The sequence below is a fragment of the Pseudophryne corroboree genome, chromosome 5, assembly GCF_028390025.1.
Source record: "Pseudophryne corroboree isolate aPseCor3 chromosome 5, aPseCor3.hap2, whole genome shotgun sequence".
Classification (NCBI taxonomy): Eukaryota; Metazoa; Chordata; class Amphibia; order Anura; family Myobatrachidae; genus Pseudophryne; species Pseudophryne corroboree.
Window position 1 is genome coordinate 584,433,922 of NC_086448.1, and position 25,959 is coordinate 584,459,880.

The 25,959-nt window shown below is 46.7% G+C and overlaps 1 protein-coding gene across 4 annotated transcripts in view; it reads left to right on the forward strand.

Moving 5' to 3' along the window:
- The window catches only part of FBXO15 (F-box protein 15), a 660,886-nt gene that overhangs the window by 397,223 nt on the left and 237,704 nt on the right, over positions 1 to 25,959 (forward strand). For 3 of the 4 annotated variants that reach the window (XM_063923380.1, XM_063923379.1, XM_063923381.1), the window contains exon 8: positions 15,572 to 15,654. In XM_063923380.1, the coding sequence (XP_063779450.1) occupies positions 15,572 to 15,654 (83 nt within the window). The remainder of the gene's footprint in view (positions 1 to 15,571; positions 15,655 to 25,959) is intronic. The other variant, XM_063923382.1, reaches the window with a different exon arrangement.

Genomic DNA, 25,959 nt, shown 5'->3' on the forward strand with positions numbered 1-25,959 from the left:
TGGATGGTCCACGGCACCCCGGGTCTTTACCAAGGTAATGGCCGAAATGATGATATTCCTTCGAAGGAAGGGAATTTTAGTTATCCTTTACTTGGACGATTCCCTGATAAGGGTAAGATCCAGGGAACAGTTGGAGGTCGGTGTAGCACTATTTCAGGTAGTGTTGCGGCAGCACGATTGGATTCTCAATATTCCAAAATCGCAGCTGGTTCCGACGACTTGTCTTCTGTTCCTAGGGATAATCCTGGACACAGTTTCTCCCGGAGGAGAAAGCCAGGGAGTTATCCGAGCTAGTCAGGAACCTCCTAAAACCGAGCCAAGTCTCAGTGCATCAATGCACAAGGGTTCTGGGTAAAATGGTGGCTTCCTACGAAGCAATCCCATTCGGCAGATTCCACGCAAGAACTTTCCAGTGGGACCTGCTGGACAAATGTTCCGGGTTGCATCTTCAGATGCATCAGCGGATAACCCTGTCACCAAGGACAAGGGTGTCCCTCCTGTGGTGGTTGCAGAGTGCTCATCTTCTAGAGGGCCGCAGATTCGGCATTCAGGACTGGGTCCTGGTGACCACGGATGCCAGCCTGCGAGGCTGGGGAGCAGTCACACAGGGAAGGAATATCCAAGGCTTATGGTCAAGTCTGGAGACATCACTTCACATAAATATCCTGAAGCTAAGGGCCATTTACAATGCTCTAAGCTTAGCAAGACCTCTGCTTCAAGGTCAGCCTGTGTTGATCTAGTCGGACAACATCACGGCAGTCACCCACGTAAACAGACAGGGTGGCACAAGAAGCAGGAGGGCAATGGCAGAAGCTGCAAGGATTCTTCGCTGGGCGGAAAATCATGTGATAGCACTGTCAGCAGTATTCATTCCGGGAGTGGACAACTGGGAAGCAGACTGCCTCAGCACGACCTCCACCCGGGAGAGTGGGGACTTCACCCAGAAGTCTTCCACATGATTATAAACCGTTGGGAAAAACTCGACAGGTATTGCGCCAGGTCAAGGGACCCTCAGGCAATAGCTGTAGACATTCTGGTAACACCGTGGGTGTACCAGTCAGTGTATGTGTTCCCTCCTCTGCCTCTCATACCCAAGGTACTGAGATTGACAAGATGGAGAGGAGTAAGCACTATATTCGTGGCTCCGGATTGGCCAAGAAGGACTTGGTAACCGGAACTTCAAGAGATGCTCACGGAGGATCCGTGGCCTCTACCTCTAAGAAGGGACCTGCTCCAGCAAGGACCCTGTCTGTTCCAAGACTTACCGCGGCTGCGTTTGACGGCATGGCGGTTGAACGCCGGATCCTGAAAAGGCATTCCGGATGAAGTCATCCCTATCCTGATCAAAGCCAGGAAGGATGTAACCGCAAAACATTATCACCGCATTTGACGAAAATATGTTGCGTGGTGCGAGGCCAGTAAGGCCCGACGGAGGAAATTCAACTGGGTCGTCCTACATTTCCTGCAAACAGGAGTGTCTATAGGCCTGAAATTGGGGTCCATTGAGGTTCAAATTTCGGCCCTGTCAATTTTCTTCCAAAAAGAACTAGCTTCAGTTCCTGAAGTTCAGACGTTTGTAAAAGGGGTACTGCATATACAGCCTCCTTTTGTGCCTTCAGTGGCACTTTGGGATCTCAATGTAGTTTTTGGGTTCCAAAAGTCACATGGGTTTGAACCACTTAAATCTGTGGAGTTAAAATATTTCACACGGAATGTGGTCATGCTGTTGGCCCTGGCCTGGGCCAGGCACGTGTCAGAATTGGCGGCTTTATCCTGTAAAAGCCCTTATCTGATTTTCCATTCGGACAGGGCGGAATTGAGGACTCGTCCTCAGTTTCTCCCTAAGGTGGTTTCAGCGTTTCACCTGAACCAACCTATTGTGGTGCCTGCGGCTACTAGGGACTTGGAGGACTCCAAGTTGCTAGATGCTGTCAGGGCCCTGAAAATATATGTTTCCAGGACGGCTGGAGTCAGGAAAACTGACTCGCTGTTTATCCTGTATGCACCCAACAAGCTGGGTGCTCTTGCTTCTAAGCAGACTATTGCTCGTTGGATTTATAGTACAATTCAGCTTGCACTTTCGGTGGCAGGCCTGCCACAGCTAAAAATCTGTAAATGCCCACTCCACAAGGAAGGTGGGCTTATCTTGGGCGGCTGCCCGAGGGGTCTCGGCTCTACAACTTTGCCGAGCAGCTACTTGGTCAGGAGCAAATACGTTTGTAAAATTCTACAAAATTGATACCCTGGCTGAGGAGGACCTGGAGTTCTCTCATTTGGTGCTGCAGAGTCATCCGCACTCTCCCGCCCGTTTGGGAGCTTTGGTATAATCCCCATGGTCCTTACGGAGTCCCCAGCATCCACTTAGGACGTTAGAGAAAATAAGAATTTACTTACCGATAATTCTATTTCTCGTAGTCCGTAGTGGATGCTGGGCGCCCATCCCAAGTGCGGATTGTCTGCAATACTGGTACATAGTTATTGTTACCAAAAAATCGGGTTATTGCTGTAGTGAGCCATCTTTTCTAGAGGCTCCTCTGTTATCATGCTGTTAACTGGGTTCAGATCACAAGTTGTACGGTGTGATGGGTGTGGCTGGTATGAGTCTTACCCGGGATTCAAAATCCTTCCTTATTGTGTACACTCGTCCGGGCACAGTATCCTAACTGAGGCTTGGAGGAGGGTCATAGGGGGAGGAGCCAGTGCACACCACATAGTCCTAAAGCTTTCTTTAGATGTGCCCAGTCTCCTGCGGAGCCGCTATTCCACATGGTCCTTACGGAGTCCCCAGCATCCACTACGGACTACGAGAAATAGAATTATCGGTAAGTAAATTCTTATTTTTTGGCCTTATATTCCCTCACAGCATAAGAAAGCGACACATTATCAAATGCAGTCCTTTCGGTCACAGAGAAACAAGAAAGTACGAGGTGCGTCCTTTCTTGCCAAGGGTAAGGGCAGAGGGAAAAAGCTGCACAACACAGCTAGTTCCCAGGAACAGAAGTCCTCCCCGGCCTCTACAAAATCCACCGCATGACGCTGGGGCTCCGCTAAGGGAGTCCGCCCCAGTGGCGGCACGTCTTCGACTTTTCAGCCACATCTGGGTTCACTCACAGGTGGATCCCTGGGCAATAGAAATTGTTTCTCAGGGTTACAAGCTAGAATTCGAAGAGGTGCCTCCTTGCCGGTTTTTCAAATCGGCCCTGCCGGCTTCTCTCCCAGAAAGGGAGTTAGTGTAAAATGCAATTCACAAATTGTATCTTCAACAGGTGGTGGTCAAGGTTCCCCTACTTCAACAAGGGAGGGGATATTACTCAACCCTGTTTGTAGTCCCGAAACCGGACGGTTCGGTCAGACCCATTTTAAATTTAAAATCCCTGAACCTATATTTGAAAAGGTTCAAGTTCAAGATGGAATCGCTCAGAGCGGTCATCGCCAGCCTGGAAGGGGGGGATTTTATGGTATCCCTGGACATAAAGGATGCATACCTTCATGTTCCCATATATCCACCTCATCAAGCGTACCTGAGATTTGCGGTACAGGATTGTCATTACCAATTTCAAACGTTGCCGTTTGGGCTTTCCACGGCCCCAAGGATTTTCACCAAGGTAATGGCGGAAATGATGGTGCTCCTGCGCAAGCAGGGTGTCACAAATATCCCGTACTTGGACGATCTCCTCATAAAAGCGAGATCAAGAGAGCAGTTGCTGAGCAGCGTGTCACTTTCACTGAAAGTGTTACAGCAACACGGCTGGATTCTCAATATCCCGAAGTTGCAGTTGGTTCCTACGACTCGTCTGACCTTCTTGGGCATGATTCTGGATACGGACCAGAAAAGGGTTTATTTTCCGATAGAAAAGGCTCAGGAACTCATGACCCTGGTCAGGAACCTATTGAAGCCAAAACAGGTGTCAGTGCATCACTGCACTCGAGTCCTGGGAAAGATGGTGGCATCGTACGAGGCCATTCCCTTCGGCAGGTTCCATGCGAGGACCTTTCAATGGGACCTACTGGACAAGTGGTCCGGGTCACATCTACAGAGTCATCAGTTGATCGCCCTGTCCCCCAGGGCCAGGGTATCTCTCCTGTGGTGGCTACAGAGTGCTCACCTTCTAGAGGGCCGCAGGTTCGGCATTCAGCACTGGGTTCTGGTAACCACGGACGCGAGCCTCCGAGGTTGGGGAGCAATCACACAGGGAAGAAACTTCCAAGGACTTTGGACAAGTCAAGAGACTTGTCTTCACATAAACGTCCTGGAGCTGAGGGCCATATACAACGCCCTTCGTCAAGCGGAGACCTTACTTCGCGACCTATCAGTTCTGATTCAGTCAGACAACATCACCGCAGTGGCTCATGTAAACCGCCAAGGCGGCACAAGGAGCAGAGTGGCAATGGCGGAAGCCACCAGGATTCTTCGCTGGGCGGAAAATCATGCAAGCGCACTGTCAGCAGTGTTCATTCCGGGAGTTGACAACTGGGAAGCAGACTTCCTCAGCAGGCACGAACTGCATCCAGGAGAGTGGGGACTTCATCAGGAAGTCTTCGCACAGATTGCAAGTCAGTGGGGACTACCCCAGATAGACATGATGGCGTCCCGCCTCAACAAAAAGCTGCAGAGGTTTTGTGCCAGGTCAAGAGACCCTCAGGCGGTAGCTGTGGACGCCCTAGTGACACCGTGGGTGTTCCAGTCGGTTTATGTGTTTCCTCCTCTTCCTCTCATCCCAAAGGGGTTGAGAATAATAAGAAAAGAGGAGTACAGGCAATTCTCATTGTTCCAGATTGGCCGCGAAGGGCCTGGTATCCGGATATGTAGGAGATGCTCACAGAAGATCCGTGGCCTCTTCCTCTAAGGCAGGACCTGTTGCAACAGGGGCCTTCCAAGACTTACCGCGGCTGCGTTGGACGGCATGGCGGTTGAACGCCGGATCCTAGCGGAAAAGGGCATTCCGGATGAGGTCATTCCTACTCTGATAAAGGCTAGGAAGGACGTGACAGCTAAATATTATTACCGTATATGGCGAAAGTATGTTTCTTGGTGTGAGGCCAGGAATGCTCCTACGGAAGAATTCCATCTGGGCCGTTTCCTTCACTTCCTACAAACTGGAGTGAATTTGGGCCTAAAATTAGGCTCCATTAAGGTTCATATTTTGGCCTTATCCATTTTCTTTCAGAAAGAATTAGCTTCTCTCCCAGAAGTCCAGACTTTTGTGAAGGGAGTGCTGCATATTCAGCCTCCTTTTGTACCTCCGGTGGCGCCTTGGGACCTTAATGTGGTGTTGAGTTTCCTTAAGTCGCACTGGTTTAAACCACTTAAAACGGTGGAGTTAAAATATCTCACTTGGAAGGTGGTCATGTTGTTAGCCTTGGCTTCGGCTAGGCGAGTGTCGGAATTGGCGGCTTTGTCTCATAAAAGCCCCTATCTGGTTTTCCATATGGATAGAGCGGAATTGCGGACCCGTCCTCAATTTCTACCTAAGGTGGTTTCGTCGTTTCATATGAACCAACCTATTGTGGTGCCTGTGGCTACCGGTGACAAGTTTGATACCCTGGCTGAGGAGGACCTCATGTTTGCTCAATCGGTGCTGCAGAGTCATCCGCACTCTCTCGCCCGGTCTGGAGCTTTGGTATAATCCCCATGGTCCTTACGGAGTCCCCAGCATCCTCTAGGACGTAAGAGAAAATAAGATTTTAAACCTACCGGTAAATCTTTTTCTCGTAGTCCGTAGAGGATGCTGGGCGCCCGTCCCAAGTGCTGACTACTTCTGCAAGACTTGTATATAGTTTTGCTTACTAAAGGGTTATGTTATAGTTTCATCGGTCTCGGACTGATGCTATGTTGTTTTCATACTGTTAACTGGTTAGTATATCACAAGTTATACGGTGTGAATGGTGTGGGCTGGTATGAATCTTGCCCTCGGATTAACAAAAATCCTTTCCTCGTACTGTCAGTCTCCTCTGGGCACAGTTTCTCTAACTGAGGTCTGTAGGAGGGGCATAGAGGGAGGAGCCAGTGCACACCCATACCTAAAGTTCTTTCTTAAAGTGCCCATGTCTCCTGCGGAGCCCGTCTATCCCCATGGTCCTTATGGAGTCCCCAGCATCCTCTACAGACTACGAGAAAAAGATTTACCGGTAGGTTTAAAATCTTATTTTTTTTCCCCCTGACATTCACTTTATTATTATTTTTTCTATGTAATCCCTTGTAAAACATTCAATGGAAGGGTGCACACAGGTTTCGCATAACTCAGGGTAAATCTGCAGGAGCGACTCATTCCACTATGTGACAGTGGTAATGAGCAGCTGTAGACATACCAGTAAATATAAATTAGTGTATTCTGACGCAACTAACTGTTCGAGCAACACAGTACTGTAGATCGTCGGCGTTAGAGAATCTCTGTTGTACTTTATACAACTCGATAATTTAGTTTACAGAGATGAAAGGTTCGCACAGACACCTATATAATTGTTATAGTATGATTGTATTGTGTCCTTTACCCTTTTCCCATTAATATTATGTTATATTTTCATAGGGGAGGTGCTCCTGGAATAAAGTAAGATGGGTTACTGACACGTTAACCTCCTTAGGAGCAGTACACGTGGTTAACGTGTCTGTTATTTTAATTGTTTAACCACTGTTTACATATGTTTTATATTGTATGTCATGTCCGTAACCCAGTGTGTATGTCGGTGACATTGAAAAGTGGAACCCTAACCGCGGCTATCCATATGTCATGCCGGAGATAACTTAGTAATAGGAGACGTTGCTAATCACCCATACAGAAATCCCGGGGACGGGAGCGAGTGTCAGCGTGCAGCTTGAGACGCGTGGCATTAGGGGGCCAGAATGAAAGTTCAATGATTTAACTTTACTGACACCTAATATCAACCCATGCAGCCTTTCCTTTGCCACCAACCTTGTACCTATGATATGTATTGAGTATCTCAACACTCGGACTAAGGGGTATATGAGGGGCACATCGGTCAAGGGAACGGTGTACACCAGCTGAATAATCAGGTTCATATTGAGAGCCAATGTATAGTTTGAAAGCCTTATTAGAGATATGTATATACTCCTTTTATTCAGCTGAACAAATCAGCATAGTATCAGAACCAACGTAATAACATACGTGTGTCCCCTATACAATTGAATAACTAGATCCACACACAGTATGACGCATAGATAAGTGTGTCACGTATGAAAGATCAGTGAATACAGCATCAGGAGAGATGTCCATGCACCATGGATAAACAGCACCCAATTGTTGCCGGAGACGACATTTCAATAAACAATATAGTTATATGCACATACAGCATTCTCGGGTGAGTGCCGCAGCCAGCGGGGACAGGCTGAAGTGATCGCAGCGGCTGAGTAAGTCCTGGGCAACTCAGAAACTGTACAAAGTTTTTTTTTTTGTACCGCTCGACTGCACATGCGATCGCACACTTGCACAGCCAAAATACACTCCCCGGTGAGCGGCGACTATGCGAACGCAGGACTGCAAGAAATAGCTATCGAGCGATCAGGTCTGAATTAAGCCCTGTGATCCAAGCAAGAAAAGGGGGTAACGTCTAAACATTACCACCGTATATGGAAGAAGTATGTCTCTTGGTGTGAGAGCAAACAATATTCTGCTGTGGAATTTCATCTGGGACGTCTCCTGCTTTTTCTGCAGTCGGTAGTGGATGTGGGCCTATGCCTAGGTTCCATTAAATTCCAGATTTCGGCCTTGTCTATTTACTTTTGGAAACAATTGGCTTCTCTCCCTGAGGTCCAGATGTTCTTCATCCTTGGGATCTCAATTTGGTGCTGCAGTTCCTCCAATCGGACTGGTTTGAACCTTTACAGTAGGTTGACGTAAAGTAACTTACGTGGAAGACCGTCACACTGTTGGCCTTGGCTTCAGCAAGACGTGTGTCGGAGCTAGGGACGTTGTCTCACAAGAGTCCCTACTTAATTTTCCATGAGGACAGAGCTGAACTCAGAACTCGTCAGCAATTTCTTCCTAAAGTTGTGTCCTCGTTTCTCATCAACAACCTATTGTGGTTCTGGCTGTTACGGACACCTCTGCCACTTCAAAGTCTTTAGATGTTGTGAGGGCTTTGAAGGTGTATGTAAAGAGAACAGCTCATCACAGGAAATCTGAGTCGCTGTTCGTTCTCTATGATCCCAATAAAATTGGGTGTCCTGCTTCAAAGCAGTCAATTGCACGCTGGATCAGGCTCACTATCCAGCATGCTTATTCCACGGCAGGATTGCCGGTTCCAAAATCTGTACAGGCCCACTCGACTAGGTCGGTAGGTTCTTCTTGGGCGGCTGCCTGGGGTTCTCTGCTTTACAGCTCTGCCGAGCAGCTCCTTGGTTGGGTTTGAACACGTTTGCATAGTTTTACAAGTTCGATACTTCGGCCTCTGAGGACCTTCAGTTTGGTCAATCAATTCTACATGAACCTCAGCACTCTCCCACCCGGTTTGGGAGCTTTGATACTTCCCCATGGTACTAAATGGATTCCCAGTATCACCAAGGACGTAAGAGAAAATAGGATTTTAATTACCTACCAGTAAATCCTTTTCTCATAGTCTGTAGGGGATACTGGGCGCCCGCCCTGTGCTTCCTTCTTCCTGCACTGTTACTTAATTAAGTATTCTGGTTGGGTCAGCTGTTTGTTCCTGTTTCAAGTTTGGTTAGCATGGATATCATCTTGATCTGTGTGTGCTGGATCGTAATTTCACCACTTTCCTTATCTATCCTTCTCTCAAAGTATGTCCGTCACCTCGGGCACAGTTTCCTAGACTGAGTCTGGAAGGAAGGGCGTTGAGGGAGGAGCCAGCACACACTATCAATTTCTTAATGTGCCCAGTCTATACCCAGTGATACTAAATGGATTCCTAGTATCTCCTACGGACTACGAGAAAAGGGTTTACCGGTAGGTAATTAAAATCCTATTTTTTGTTTAAGGTTGCTGACCACAGACAGGCTCCTCAGCCCCCTCTGCTGGTCTCTCATACACGTTCACTCCCACAGATGCTCCAGTCTGACTGAAATACCAGACTAGGATGTGGTAGAGATAGAAGTGTGAGTGGACAATGCTGTGTCCCCGGGTGTTGAGATCCTGATTTATTATATTAGAGAAGTCCTCAACATTCCGAAAAAAGAGACAGAACAAGAGGAAATTGTATTTTAATGTGAAATCAAAATACTCTGCCACTTTTCCTATTTCTTTTTCATCCACTAGGGGTCACTGGAGTTCTCTCGGGATATGGACGGGGCGTTAGCAGGGATAGGCACATTTAAATATTTAAATTAGTAACCTTCCACCCCCTCCATACTCCTAAGGTACCTCAGTATTTTTCTGCGCCTCAGTCGGGATAGACACAGGTGGAGGTTTCTCCACAGTTTACTTCTATCTTTGACTAGATTTTTTTTATTTTTTTTATTTCACACTCCATCCCTTCCCAGCTTATTAAGAAGATTGTAGAGGCTGCTGAGGTAGCAATTGGCTTGTCGGCGCTCAGGAGAGGAGCACCGCCATAGACCAGAATTAGCAGAGCTGATTTCAGCCTAGGGCTGCAGGAAGGAGCTGGACTGAGCTTACTGAAGAAGCCCCGTCATAGCCTCCTCTGGAATCAGGTAAGAGCAGCTAGGCAGTTCACACTGCCGCCGCTCCTTTGATGTTATTTACAGGGGATCGGGCGGTCATCCTGCCGCCCGCTGTGTGCATTTTTAATATGGCTCGCAACAAGCCCTGTCTCCTGCTGACCGCTACTCAGCCCATCTGTGGACAGCTACTTTGCTGCCGCTGGGCGTCTGCTTTCGCTGCCCGGCTCCCTCTGTTCTCCGGCTCCCTCCCGCTAGCTGTGTTCACGGCGGGAGAGGGGGGAGCACTACTGCGGACTCCTTCAGTGGCACTGACGCGGCTCAGCCTTACTCAGACCGCGGGCAGCTCTCAATGCTGCTGCGGTCTGCCAGCGCTACAGGCAGTGACGCTAAAGAAGGGGAGATCGCGGGGGGAAGGGGATTATACCCACAGCACCACGGCTCTGGAGAGGTTCATTATGGCTATAGTATGACAATCCCTGGTATCTGGTTATTCCATATGTATATATTACACTTATATATTGTAATATTTAAAATATGCATAGGAAGGGTATACGTGATCTGTTGTGACTGAGATTAGTGTAACCTGACGATGTGGTTTTCTTAAACTTAAGATACTGTATAGGGTGACACCATTTTAACTCAACTTCCTGCTTCTTTTTCCAGGAAGTTTGCTGCGGTCCTACAACACTTGGCCACTGGGGGAGCAGGGGTGTTAGTAGGGATACTGTACAGCACAGGTTTCACTGATTTTAGTGTGTATCAGGTGCACTGCACTTCTGGGTTAAACACACTTTAGATCATTTTTTTACTGAGTTGTGGGACTTCTCTATCTGTATACTGTCTGTCTACATAATGAGTAAAGCTAATGCAAAATCTAAAAAGCAGCTTGTCTGCTATGTCTGTAAGAGTGTGTTACCTGATGGAACTACCACTTGCACAGTGTGTCTGGTCCATACATGTACTAATACGAACCTTTACCCTGATCCTCCTTGGGCGATGATGGCAGGCGTTTAGACTGACTTACAATCAGAGTTGGCCACTGCGCGAAAGGAGCGTGAGGCAGCTAGATCTGAGGTAAGGGTAGTACCGCCTGAGATATCAGAACGGGCTCAGGAGATGTCTAGGACTTTTCAAGGGTTACAAAAATCCAAGTCTAGCCCAGCTCCAAAAAATAGTTCGCATTTGTCTTATAATTTACCATTTACAGCTATGTTGCATTCTGACGATTCAATGCCAGACCTGATATCTCAGGGGGAACAAGAGGAAGGTGGATTGGACCAGCTGTCAGATAGTGAGGTTACTGATAGCCTGGCCATTGATAATCTCATCAGGGCAGTACGTCAGGTTCTAAATTTTACAGAGACTGAAGAACCTCTTTCAAATGATGAGGTGTTATTTGCTAAAAAACAGAGAGCACCGGTGTGTTTTCCTTATTCATATTCTCTTAATAAATAGTTGACGGAAGCTTGAAAGAATCCAGATAAACAGTTTGCTGTGCCTAGACGGTTTCTGTCTAACTACCCGTTTCCAGAGTCTATGACAACTAAATGGGAGAACCCACCAGCAGTGGATTCCTCATTGTCCAACCTTTCAAATAAATTAACCATTCCAGTCCCTGCTGCGACGACTATTAAAGACCTTTCTGAGCGTAAGCTAGAAGCTATGCTGAAGTCAATGTATACAGCAGTAGGGGTGTTGCTTCGCCCTGTTTTGGTTGGGGTTTGGGTTAACAAGGCTGTCATTGCATGGGCAACACAGCTCAAGTTGGGCCTACAACAGGATCTTCCCTTAGACCAGCTTATACTTCTTGCTGATCACGTCTGTGAATCTGTGGAGTATTTAAGTAAGGCTTCTATGGACGTCAGCCAGGTTTGTTCTCGGCTTTCGGCTTCACTAGTTGCAACACGACGGGCGCTTTGGCTGCGTTCTTGGCAGGCAGAGTCAAAACGAGGAATAGGAGCGTGTCCTTACACTGGCGAGATGTTATTTGGTCCTGAATTGGACAAATGGATTTCACAGGCGACTGGAGGAAAGTCTGTTTTCCTGCCATTGCCCGCACCAGTTCCTAAACGGAAATATGTTGGACCGGTGTTTAAATCTTTTAGACCTCAGTCCTTTTGAGGCCGTGCTAGAGGAATGACCATACAGAGTAGACGTGGTAGAGGACGTGGTTTCCAACAAACCAATAACCGTCGTCAGGACACAAAGTCCGTAGACAAGCCAGTGGCATGACTGGCTTCCAGTCCATCTTGGATGTTCAGTTGTGGGAGCACGCCTTCAAATGTTTCACTTGGCGTGGTTTCAGACATCCACAGGATGGGTGGATCTGAAATTTAGTGTTCAAAGGTTACAAAATAGAGTTCGATTGTCTACCACCAATGCGTTTTTTCAAGACAGGTCTCCCTGTGTCGGAAGACAAAAAGGCGTTTCTGCAGACCGCGATTCAATCGCTCGTGGATTCAGCAGTTTTGATCCAGGTTCCAGTTCATCAACAGGGTCAAGGTTATTATTCCAGTCTCTTTGTAGTTCCAAAGCCGGATGGCTCAGTCCGACCGATATTGAACCTCAAGGGGCTTAATCAGTACGTGACTTACTACAGATTCAAGATGGAATCCCTGCGGTCAGTGATTGCAGGTCTAGAACCACAGGAATTCATGATTTTGCTGGATCTCAAGAATGCGTACTTACACATTCCGATTTGGCCACCGCATCAGGTGTACTAAAGATTTGCAGTACAACAAAACAATTATCAATTTCAGGTACTACCATATGGCCTCTCGTTGCCACCTCAGGTGTTCACAAAGGAGATGTCTGTGATGATAGCTCATCTCAGATCTCTGGGAGTGATAATAGTTCCGTACTTAGACGATCTTCTCATCAAAGCTCCGTCTCAACAAATACTCCTTCAACATGCCTTACTGACGTACAATGTACTAGTTCAGCACGGTTGGATTGTCAACTTCAAGAAACCAAGCCTGGTTCTGTGTCAAAAACTTAAATTCCTAGGAATGATTCTGGATACGGTGGAGCAACGAATTTACCTGCCAGAACAGAAAGCACAAAGTATTCGTCATCTAGTACAGCTAGTGCTCAAACCACTGACAGTCTCGGTGCACTTGTGCATTCGACTGTTAGCCAAGATGGTGGCGTTTTTCTAAGCACTGCAGTTCGGAGGTTTTCTCTCGCATCCTTTTCAACTGGATCTTCTCGCTCAACTGTCAGGCTCGCATCTACAAATACATCAGTTGGTGCGGTTGTCTCCAAGGGCCAGAGTATCACTACTCTGGTGGCTCCACATACAGAATCTCACCGCAGGAAAAAGGTTCGGAGTCTGGATTTGGATAGTTCTGACAATGGACGCAAGTCTCAGAGGTTGGGGAGCAGTGGTCCTCAATTGTCAGTTTCAGGATCTGTGGTCAGACCGAGAACGATTACTGTCAATAAATGTCCTGGAAATCAGGGCAATTTACAATGCACTGCGACAGGTAGTTTGCATGCTCCAGTCTCAGACTGTCCAGGTTCAGTCAGACAACGCGACGGCAGTCACATACATCAACAAACAAGGAGGGACTGGAAGTCGCATGGCCATGCGAGAAGTTGCTCGAATCCTGAATTGGGCCGAGCATCACCAGATGATATTCTCGGCAGTGTACATTCCAGTTGTGGACAACTGTGAAGCGGATTATCTCAGCTGTCAGGATTTTCCTCCAGGAGAATGGGCGTTAAATCCAGAAGTGTTCCAGATCTTGGTCCAGCTGTGGTGTTACCCACAGGTGGATCTCATGGCATCTCGCCAAAATCATCAGACATCCCAGTATGTGTCCAGAACGAGAGATCCAAAGGCTGTGGCAGTGGATGTGCTCACAATCGCGTGGACGTACAGTCTCGTGTATCTTTTTCCACCATTTCCACTGCTTCCTCAGTTGCTAAAGCGGATCAAAAGAGAGTCCATGACAGTCATACTAGTGGCACCTCATTGTCCTCAGAGAGCGTGGTTCACTGATCTCTGCGGTCTACTTGCAGACGATCCATGGCCGCTACCCCTACGTCCAGACCTGCTACAACAGGGTCCGTTCCTTTACCCCGCTTTAGCGCGGCTGCGTTTGACACGGTGGCTGTTGAAACCGCTCTCTTAAGACGAGAGGGTATTCCAGAGTTGGTTATTCCAACCATGCTACGTGCTAGGAAGCCAGTTACAGCAGCTCATTATCACAGAATTTGGCGAGCTTATATATAGGGTGGTGTGAACTTCTTTCAAGTTATCCTGTCTTTTGCTATCCTGTAGCCTTAGTTTCAGCAAGGCGAGTTTCAGAATTGGGTGCCTTGTCATGCAAGCCACCATATCTGGTATTTCATAATGACAGAGCGGAACTTCGGACGAATCCCGCTTTTCTACCAAAGGTAGTATTTGCTTTTCATATCAATCAACCAATCGTAGTTCCGCTACTGTTCAGCACAATGAAAACCATTGGTGAGTCACTGCAGCCTTTATACAAATTATAGCAAGGCACTCCTCACTGTCCCTCTGAATATGTCCGCATTTAAAGGATTAGCTACCAGCGGCCGGGAGGATTTATTATAAAATCTGTGCTCGGGCATCAAGGATTCCATCTAGGTGACACCAACCTTCTGCTTTTGGACATTTTAAGCTTAAAAAGTAACACTCATATTTTAGATTCATCGTGAATTCCCCAATGTGCTTTTTTAAATGGGGATAATTGTATCTACCGGCCGGTAATCTACTTTATTGTATCATATAAATATTGATTGTTTTTATGTTTATGTATTATGCATTGTAATTATTAAATACAATAGTATTTAAATACCAGCGCTCCTTTTTTCTTCACTTGTGGAGAATCTTTGTTTCTAGTTCTACGTTAAGTGGGAAGGGTATACCCACTAAAGAAGCAGCAGGTATTTAAATTAGCAGCTGCCGCTGGGTAATTTATATATTTATTTATCAGATATTCAATCTGACTGTGTTCCCAGTTGTTCTTTCTTTTGAGCTGCTTTCAGTCTCTATATGTATAACCATAACCACAGTTGTCAATTAATCGGTGGATGATTCCTAATGGACACATATGAAACCAATTTAGAATATGGGCTTAATTCAATTAGCTGCATGTCCTCTTGATGCAAGTTAAGTGTGGCTATATGTAAAGGTGTGTACACACTGTGAGATTTTTGATTTTGACTATATAGTCTAAATCGCAAGGAAAGTTAGTGCAAATTGATCTGTTTTAGCCACCTTGCGATCCTGATGCGCACTCCTGCGGGGTCGGTATCGCAAGGCTAGTTAGACTGTGCAGGCAAGTCAATCTTGACTATATATTGTACTATCTAGTACAAAGTATAGTCAAAATTGGCACTTGGTCAAAATCGTACATGGTCAAAATCGAAAGTAGAGATAGTCAAAATCAGTGCCTCTGGGCTCTGGGGGAGTTCAAGGGAAATCGCATAGTCAAAATTGGCCATAGTCAATATCTCACTGTGTGTATGCACCTTTTCTAGGCACACCTGTTATTTTTTTTTCCACCCAATCTTACTCTGAAATTTTTCATTGTAATATGTTTTTTAATAATCAAATACTGTATACGCAATCTGGAGTTTTTATAAACTCAAAAAGTATAGATGTATCACTATTGTATTTCCCTTTCGTTTTTTGTATTTGTTTTCGTTGGTTTAAATCATACTTGCCTACCTGACCCTCTCCATGAGGGAGAAAATGCTCTGTTCCTGGACTTTCCTGGTAATATATGATTGCCATCACCTGTGGTGAAACACCTTTCTTATCAATTAACTAGCTCACCACAGGTGATGTCAATCATACATTACTAGGAAAGTCCAGGAACAGAGCATTTTCTCCCTCATGGAGAGAGGGTCAGGTAGGCAAGTATGGTTTAAATTAAACTGATTCATTCAGCACTGCATTTTCCTGCTACAGTATTTTGCTAATATGATTTTTGTTGGTTTTAGAAGAGTCCTGAAATAGCATTTGTAATGGCCACACTACATTATCATAACCTGCTTGAGAAGAGCTTTTGGGGATCTCCTGAAAGGTAATATTCTATTTTTTCAAGGGCGAGGTAATTAGTGTATCTGACGTAGCTCAACTATAACGTTTAATAAAATTCCAAACATTCGTGTAATATAGACAAAATAATTTGATGTCTGAGATGTTACTCTTATTTAATGTAAACTGCTTTAACTTTCAATTACGTTATTATCCTTGATCACTAAATTACATTTGAGTGTATAGTTTATGTATATTGCTTGTTTTAATGTACACATTTTTTTTTTTTTATAATTGTGTGTGTGTTGGGTGGGGGGGGGGGGGGGTGTACAACATATCTGTAGTAGTTGGAGAGTGTCCTCTTTTGTCCTCTTGACTTCCTATATGTAATAGGGATTATTTTTTATTTAGAGGGCAGTAGAATATCCATTGGCCCTCCTAAAACAATGTGGACTTTAATTAAATGTATGTAAAATCCATTAGCCAATGCTGATAAATGGCATATAACATATAATAGTTAATTCTCTGTGGAAAAATATTATGAATTAGAAGTAGATTTTCTTTTGTAACATTGATATATAGGGCAGTGGTTCTCAAACTCGGTCCTCAGGACCCCACACAGTGCATGTTTTGCAGGTAACCCAGCAAGTGCACAGGTGTATTAATTACTCACTGACACATTTTAAAAGGTCCACAGGTGGAGCTAATTATTTCACTTGTGATTCTGTGAGAAGACCTGCAAAACATGCACTGTGTGGGGTCCTGAGGACCGAGTTTGAGAACCTGTGCTATAGGGTATTGGTCGTTGGGTCGACAGTCATTAGGTCGACCACTGAAGGTCGACATGAGCATTAGGTCGACGTGGGCATTAGGTCGACCGGTGAAAATGTCGACATGCGTTTTTGGACTTTTTGTATTGTTTTCTTCGTAAAGTGACGGGGAACCCCAATTAGTGCACCGTGTCCCCTCGCATGGCTCGCTTCCTCGCCATGCTTCGGGCAAAGTTCCTCGCTGTGCTCGGCACAGGTTACCATTCCCAATTGTAGTCCATGTGGATCGTAAAGTATGAAACAGTCCCAAAATATTTTTTTAAACGCATGTCGACCTTTTGACCTGTCGACCTAGTACATGTCGACCTAATGCCCATGTCAACCTTCAGTGGTCGACCTAATAACTGTCGACCTAACAACCGTATCCCAATATATCAGAGAAAGAATGCTCTGTACATGCACATGGTAATATATAATTGTAGCAATTCTATTAATAAATGAATGCCTTAATCTAAAATACAGTATGCTGTGGATATTCTTCCGTCTGACTGCAATCCCTGGGTTCTCAGTGAGGGCACAAATGGCTGGAATCGTCGAGTAATTCCAATCCTACTTTCAAAATCTAGTAGCTCATGAACTCGTGGCCTGATTCAGAGTTGGACACTTTTGCACAAATATTGTAATCCCTGCAGGAGGCATCTGGAGGAAATAGGCGCCTCCTGCCATCATCTCCGATCCAGTGACTGAGTATGAAGAGGCGGGATCATAGCAACATTGTGACCATCGGTCGTGATGTTTGCAGCATTGGCAATATGAGTAAGCCTAAAGTACGAGTTGGATGGCTTGGGGGCATTCTTGGTGCATGAACTGCCTTGTTTTTGCAAAGTGGAAAAATTAGATTTTTGTTATGCTGGATTATGCTGGTTATTTACATGATGTGGTGAAGGTGAATGTTGAAAAACGTTCCACTTTTTAGGGTGGATACTAGCCCTTGGTATCTGCATGACATATCGACATGCATTAGGTCGACATGTAAAAGGCAGACAGTACAAAAGGTCAACGAGTTCAAAAAGTTGACACACATACTGTATGGTCAACACATGTTTTGTTTTTACTTTTCTCTTACGTCCTAGAGGATGCTGGGGACTCCGTAAGGACCATGGGGTATAGACGGGCTCCGCAGGAGACATGGGCACTATAAAGAACTTTAGATGGGTGTGCACTGGCTCCTACCTCTATGCCCCTCCTCCAGACCTCAGTTAGATCCTGTGCCCAGAGGAGACTGGGTGCATTACAGGGGAGCTCTCCTGAGTTTCTTTGAAAAAGAATTTTGTTAGGTTTTTTATTTTCAGGGAGCACTGCTGGCAACAGGCTCCCTGCATCGTGGGACTGAGGGGAGAGAAGCAGACCTACTTAAATGATAGGCTCTGTTTCTTAGGCTACTGGACACCATTAGCTCCAGAGGGTCGGAACGCAGGTCTCACCCTCGTTGTTCGTCCCGGAGCCGCGCCGCCGTCCTCCTCACAGAGCCGGAAGATAGAAGCCGGGTGAGTATAAGAAGAAATAAGACTTCAAAGGCGGCAGAAGACTTCAGATCTTCTCTGAGGTAACGCGCAGCGGTAACGCTGCGCGCCATTGCTCCCACACACAGCGGACACTGAAGGGTGCAGGGCGCAGGGGGGGCGCCCTGGGCAGCAATAATAAACCTCTAGGGACTGGCTAACAAGTATATAGGCTACGGAGGCAGTATATTTATTAATCCCCCGCCAGTATTGAAAATTTGAGCGGGACCGAAGCCCGCCGCTGAGGGGGCGGGGCTTGATCCTCCAGCACTGACCAGCGCCATTTTCTCCACAGCACACTGCAGAGAAGCTGGCTACCCGGACTCTCCCCTGCTGAACATGAGGGCAAACAAGGGGGGGCACTTTTAATTGGCGCAGTGAGTGTATATGCATATATTTATATAAAAGCGCTGTTTTATCTGGGAATTTTATTTCCAGTGTCAGTTGGCGCTGGGTGTGTGCTGGCATACTCTCTCTCTGTCTCTCCAAAGGGCCTTATTGGGGAACTGTCTCCATATAGATATATCCCTGAGTGTGTGGGGGTGTCGGTACGTGTGTGTCGGCATGTCTGAAGCGGAAGGCTCATCTAAGGAGGAGGTGGATCAGATGATTGTGGTGTCTCCGTCGGCAACGCAGACACCTGATTGGTTGGATATGTGGAATATGTTAAATACAAATGTGTCTTTATTACATCAGAGATTGGACAAAGCAGAGTCCAGGGATAGAACAGGGAGTCAATTCATGGCTTTGACTGTGTCTCAGGGCCCTTCAGGGTCGCAGAAACGTCCCCTGTCCAAAGTAGCAGACACTGATACCGACACGGATTCTGACTCCAGTGTCGACTATGATGATGCGAGGTTACACCCAAGGGTGGCCAAAAGTTTTCATTATATGATTATTGCAATAAAGGACATTTTACATATCACAGATGACCCCTCTGTCCCTGACAAGAGGGTACACATGTTTAAGGAAAAGAAACCTGAGGTAACCTTTTCCCCATCTCATGAACTGAACGCATTATTTGAAAAGGCTTGGGAAACTCCAGACAAGAAACTGCAGATTCCCAAAATAATTCTTATGGTGTATCCTTTCCCTGTGCAGGACAGGTTACGGTGGGAATCCTCACCCAGGGTGGACAAGGCGTTAACGCGCTTATCCAAAAAGGTGGCGCTACCGTCTCCAGACACGGCAGCCCTCAAGGATCCTGCTGATCGCAGACAGGAAACTACCTTAAAATCAATTTATACTCATACGGGTGCCTTGCTCAGACCGGCAATAGCGTCGGCTTGGGTTTGTAGTGCGGTAGCAGCTTGGACAGATACCTTGTCAGCTGACATTGATACCCTAGATAGGGATACCATTTTATTGACCTTAGGTCACATTAAAGACGCAGTCTTATATATGAGAGATGCTCAGAGACGTTGGTCTGCTAGGTTCGAGAGCCAACGCCATGGCGATTTCGGCTAGGAGAGCCCTGTGGACCCGCCAATGGACGGGTGATGCCGACTCAAAGAAGCATATGGAAGTCTTACCTTACAAAGGTGAGGATTTATTTGGGGAAGGTCTCGCGGATCTGGTTTCCACAGCTACCGCGGGTAAATCTACTTTTTTGCCTTATGTTTCCCCACAGCAAAAGAAAACGCCTCCGTATCAGATGCAGTCCTTTCGGTCGCATAAGTCCAGAAGAGGTCGGGGCTCTTCCTTCCTCGCCAGAGGTAAGGGTAGAGGGAAAAGACTCCCTGCTACGGCTAGTTCCCAGGAGCAGAAGTCCTCCCCGGCTTCTACTAAATCCACCGTATGACGCTGGGGCTCCACTGAGGGAGTTCGCGCCGGTGGGGGTACGTCTTCGACTCTTCAGCCACATCTGGGTTCAGTCAGACGTGGATCCTTGAGCAATGGAAATTGTATCCCAGGGTTACAAACTGGAATTCGAAGACGTGCCTCCTCGCCGGTTTTTCAAATCGGCATTACCAGTTTTTTCCCCAGAAAGGGAGATAGTTTTAGCTGCAATTCAAAAACTGTGTCAACAACAAGTTGTTGGGAAGGGGTACTATTCAACCCTGTTTGTAGTCCCGAAACCGGACGGTTCGGTCAGACCCATTTTAAATTTAAAATCCCTGAACCTATACTTGAAAAGGTTCAAGTTCAATATGGAATCACTCAGGGCAGTTATCTCCAGCCTGGAAGGGGGGGATTTTATGGTATCCCTGGACATAAAGGATGCATACCTTCATGTCCCCATATATCCCCCTCATCAGCCGTACCTGAGATTCGCTGTACAGGACTGTCATTACCAGTTTCAGACATTGCCGTTTGGGTTTTCAACGGCCCCGAGGATTTTCACTAAGGTAATGGCGGAAATGATGGTGCTTCTGCACAGGCGGGAGTCACAATTATCCCGTACTTGGACGATCTCCTGATAAAAGTGAGATTGAGAGATCAATTGCTGAAAAGCGTGACGCTCTCACTGAGAGTGCTGCAGCAACATGGCTGGATTCTGAATCTACCAAAGTCACAGTTGGTTCCAACAACTCTGCTATCTTTCTTAGGCATGATTCTGGACACGGAACAAAAGAGGGGTTTTCTCCCAATGGAAAAAGCCCAGGAACTCCAGAACATGGCCAGAGACCTGTTAAAATCGAAAAGAGTGTCAGTCCATCAATGCACTCGAGTACTGGGAAAAATGGTGGTGACCTACGAGGCCATCCCCTTTGGCAGGTTTCATGCGAGGACATTTCAGTGGGACCTTATGGACAAGTGGTCCGGGTCCCATCTTCAAATTCATCAGAAAATAAGCCTGTCCCCCAGGGCCAGGGTGTCTCTCCTGTGGTGGCTGCAGAGTGCTCACCTTCTAGAGGGTCGCAGGTTCGGCATTCAGGACTGGGTTCTGGTGACCACAGACGCGAGCCTCCGAGGATGGGGAGCAGTCACACAAGGAAAAAACTTTCAGGGACTATGGTCAAGCCAGGAGGCTTGTCTACACATCAACGTACTGGAATTGAGGGCCATATACAACAGCCTACATCAAGCGGAGAATCTTCTTCGCGACCTACCGGTTCTGATTCAATCATACAGCGTCACAGCCGTGGCTCATGTAAACCGCCAAGGCGGTACAAGGAGCAGAGCGGCAATGGCGGAAGCCACCAGGATTCTTCGCTGGGCGGAAAATCACATAAGCGCGTTGGCAGCAGTCTTCATTCCGGTAGTGGACAACTGGGATGCAGACTTCCTCAGCAGACACGATCTCCATCCAGGAGAGTGGGGACTTCATCAAGAAGTTTTTGCAGAGATAACAAGTCATTGGGGACTTCCTCATATAGACATGATGGCGTCACGCCTCAACAAGAAGCTTCGGAGGTATTGTGCCAGGTCAAGGGACCCTCAAGCAGTAGCAGTAGACGCCCTGGTGACACCGTGGGTGTTTCAGTCTGTCTATGTGTTTCCTCCTCTTCCACTCATCTCAAAGATATTGAGAATCATAAGATGAAAAAGTGTGCAGACAATACTCATTGTTCCAGATTGGCCTCGAAGGGCCTGGTATTCAGTTCTTCAGGAAATGCTCACAGAAGATCTGTGGCCTCTTCCTCTCAGAGAGGACCTGTTGCAACAGGGGTCCTGCGTGTTCCAAGAGTTACCGCGGTTACGTTTGACGGCATGGCGGTTGAACACCGAATCCTAGCCGGGAAAGGCATTCCGGAAGAAGTCATCCCTACTCTGATAAAGGCTAGGAAGGAAGTGACGGCAAAACATTATCACCGTATCTGGAGAAAGTATGTATCTTGGTGTGAAGCCAAGAAGGCTCATACTGAGGATTTCCATCTGGGCCGTTTTCTCCACTTTCTACAGACAGGAGTGGATATGGGCCTAAAATTAGGCTCCATTAAGGTACAGATTTCGGCCCTATCAATTTTCTTTCAGAAGGAAGTGGCTTCTCTCCCAGAAGTCCAGACTTTTGTAAAGAGAGTGCTGCACATCCCGCCTCCTTTTGTGCCTCCAGTGGCACCATGGGACCTTAACGTGGTGTTACATTTCCTAAAATCTCATTGGTTTGAACCTTTCAAACAGTTGAATTAAAATTTCTCACTTGGAAGGTGGTCATGTTGTTGGCCTTGGCATCTGCAAGGCGGGTGTCAGAATTGGCGGCTTTGTCTCACAAAAGCCCTTATCTTATTTTCCATGTGGATAGAGCGGAATTAAGGACTCATCCTCAATTTTTGCCTAAAGTGGTTTAAAGCTTTAATCTTTTCATATGAACCAACCTATTGTGGTACCTGTGGCTCCGAGTGACTTGGAGGATTCCAAGTCCCTTGATGTAGTCAGGGCCTTAAAAATTTATGTAGCCAGGACGGCTCGGGTTAGGAAAACAGAGGCACTGTTTGTCCTGTATGCAGCCAACAAGGCTGGCGCTCCTGCTTCTAAGCAGACTATTGCTCGCTGGATCTGTATCACGATTCAGCAGGCTCATTCTACGGCTGGATTGCCGTTACCTAATTCGGTAAAGGCCCATTCCACTAGGAAGGTGTGCTCTTCTTGGGCGGCTGCCCGAGGCGTCTCGGCATTACAGCTTTGCCGAGCGGCGACTTGGTCGGGTTCAAATACTTTTGCTAAATTCTACAAGTTTGATACCCTGGCTGATGAGGACCTCATGTTTGCTCAATCTGTGCTGCAGAGTCCTCCGCACTCTCCCGCCCGGTCTGGAGCTTTGGTATAATCCCCATGGTCCTTACGGAGTCCCCAGCATCCTCTAGGACGTAAGAGAAAATAAGATTTTAAACCTACCGGTAAATCTTTTTCTCCAAGTCCGTAGAGGATGCTGGGCGCCCGTCCCAGTGCGGACGTTTTTCTGCAAGACTTGTATATAGTTATTGCTTACATAAGGGTTATGTTACAGTTGAGATCAGTCTTTGGCTGATGCTGTTTTTGTTCATACTGTTGACTGGATGCGTATATTCCAGGTTATACGGTGTGGATGGTGTGGGCTGGTATGAATCTTGCCCTTAGATTAACAAAAATCCTTTCCTCGTACTGTCCGTCTCCTCTGGGCACAGTTCTCTAACTGAGTTCTGGAGGAGGGGCATAGAGGGAGGAGCCAGTGCACACCCATCTAAAGTTCTTTATAGTGCCCATGTCTCCTGCGGAGCCCGTCTATACCCCATGGTCCTTACGGAGTCCCCAGCATCCTCTACGGACTAGGAGAAAAAGATTTACCGGTAGTTTTAAAATCTTATTTTTTCAACTTTTTCATATTTCCACGTGGATTACAGTAGGGAACAGTAACTTTGCCCGAAGCGTGGCGAATGGATGCGGTATACTAATCGGCATTTTTAGTAGAGCAACAGCGGGAAGAAAAATTCCCCAAAAAACTTGAGTTGACCTTTTGACCCTGTCGACCTTTTCCATGTCAACCATTTGGGGTTGACCTATTGACTTTAGACCTTTTTCATGTAGCTCTATTGAACCAAACCCTTAGCCTTCCTACCTCTATTTTGTCTGAGGTCTCAGAAATAAGTCTCATCCAGTACTACAAAGTATTTGTATCTGGTGAAAAAAAATTACATTACTTTGGTGAGTGGCCCTAAAACTAATATAGGAGTAACTTTTATGTGATGTATTTATGGTTTTAACCATGCATCTTTTGTAGTATTGTATATTTATATTTTGCTTCTAATTTCTGTACAGGAAATGGTAGATTAAAACGTTTAAATATTGACTGCAGCCAGTGGTGTATACTATTTCTGGAAAATTTTCCTTAGCGAACCATACATATAACAGACATGCCAACACATGCATTATACAGTATAACATTTATTACTTGCTTTTTTCTGCTGCGGGGTACACTGGGCTCCACAAGGATAGACATTGAGGTGTAGAGTAGGATCTTGATCCGAGGCAACAACAGGCTCAAAAGCTTTGACTGTTCCCGATATGCACAGCGCCGCCTCCTCAATAACCCCGCCTCCCTGCACAGGAGTTCAGTTTTCTAGTTGGTACTGCAGATAGTAGGCACGTAACAGAGGGGCTGCTCCTGGTAGCCCTAAGAAGAGCTTTTTTGTGAAAGAAAGAAAAGTGAAGACTACAAGGGCTGCAGCAGAGTTTAGATGTCAGGAGACATTCCCTGCTGCAGCTCCATCACTCCCCAGCGGCGCTGTACATTCCCGTATCCTGGTTGCCGGGTACCTACAGCAGGAGGCTCCGGTTTTCTTCACGTTAGACACACACGGCTGGGGCTCTCCAGGATCGCGTGGCTGCACTTCGGAAGGTGGTAAGTGGGTCCTGTTCGCAGGACCCGCTCTTTTCGCGATCCGGTGCGGACGGTGGGAGGCGGGCCGTGCACGCTGGCGTGGACACTGTGCCAGTACAGGCGACCCCACTAGGCTACCAGGGCACGGGCACAGGTCGGTTTCTCTCATAAACCGTTTTATATTAAGCCCATAGTACCGGTGGTTATGTCCAGCAGGGGGATAGGGCTTAGACCTGTAGCCCCTCCCCCAGCCCCAGGGCGCCATTTACAGTAAATGTTCCCGCTCTGGAGCTGCATATCTCTCTCTCCCTCACTCCCAGTCAGTGTTTGGGCGCCATTTCTCTCAGCTACACTGTTCCTGGGACTGCTTGGGCAAATCCTCCTTTGTAAAGCCGCCTGACAGTCAGCGCTGTGCCTTTACAAGACACTTAGGTGTTCTACATGTCGTTTAGACAGTGATAGTTAAGAAAAAGTGCATTTGGTCAGGGTTATTTGGTACAAGTACCCTGTGATATACATTCAGTCTTTACTGTGCAGTGTTATATCTATTGATTACATAGCTATATATCAGCTAGTCCAGTGCAGTATTATTGCTTGTCATAACGTCTGCATTGTACAAACTGTGACTATATGTGTGTGCATTGTCCTGCTGGGTGACTTCCATTTCGTGTTTCTCACTCAGCTTACTATCCCTATATTCTTTAACCTGTGGGGGCTAGGTGCGTCAGTTTTATTATAATATAATATAGGATATTCACAAGATATACTTTCATTGTATTTTTCTCTGTGATTTTAGTCACCATATCTCTCCCGAATCCTTGTTTGTGCTGACTACACTGCGCAGGGGTTTGGGTCAGGTATTGTGCTGCTGACAAATTGTATTATGTTACCTTATACTGCAAGTTATAACATGTCTGCTTATGAGGTTAACGGTTCTGGGGCTGAACACACTGGGAGTGGTGCTGAAGCCGCAGATACTTTTGAGGAAAATATAGCAGCTGAGGGCTCTGGTTCTGGGGGTTCCTTGCCCCCCAGTGGGACTGTGGCAACGGGGGTCCAGAATGACCCACCATGGGATACCTTCTCCACACTACTGAATACGCTAGCTACTAAACTAACGCCCCCTATGGGACCTCCTATGCCGGTCCAACCGTATATGGTCCCCGCAGTTAATCCACCGTGGGCAGATAACTTGTCTGCTCAGTTAAAGAAATTGAACCAGTCACTGACTATTAAAAAGTCTAACCCTCGCTCGCCTAAGACCAAGGGGTCCTCTAAGCGGGCCATTAGTTCCTCACAATCCACTGCTGTCACTGACACCTCATCTGATGAAGATGGCGTTTACACTGCCCCCTCAGATTCTGACACTGATAATACTGATGAGGATAGCAGTTCGCAAGTGGATGTTCCTGATCTATTGGAGGCTATAAAGTTGATTCCACAGATTACGGATGTTCCCGAGCCATCCGTTCCTCCTAAGAAACCAGATAGGTTCAAGCGTCAGAAGGTGGTTAAACAAGTTTTACCTCATTCTGATCGCCTGGTTGATATACGTCAGGAATCCTGGGAAAATCCAGGTAAGAAGTTCGTGCCTCACAAGAAGCTGCTTGATCGCTATCCCCTCGCGCCAGAGCTGTCTAAAAATTGGGAGACACCTCCTCCAGTGGACTCGCATGTGGCAAGGATGGTGGTTTCCTCAGCTCTACCTGTCACTACCGTCACGTCTCTGAAAGATCCTACGGATAAACATATGGAGGGTTGTCTGAAAGCGATTTACA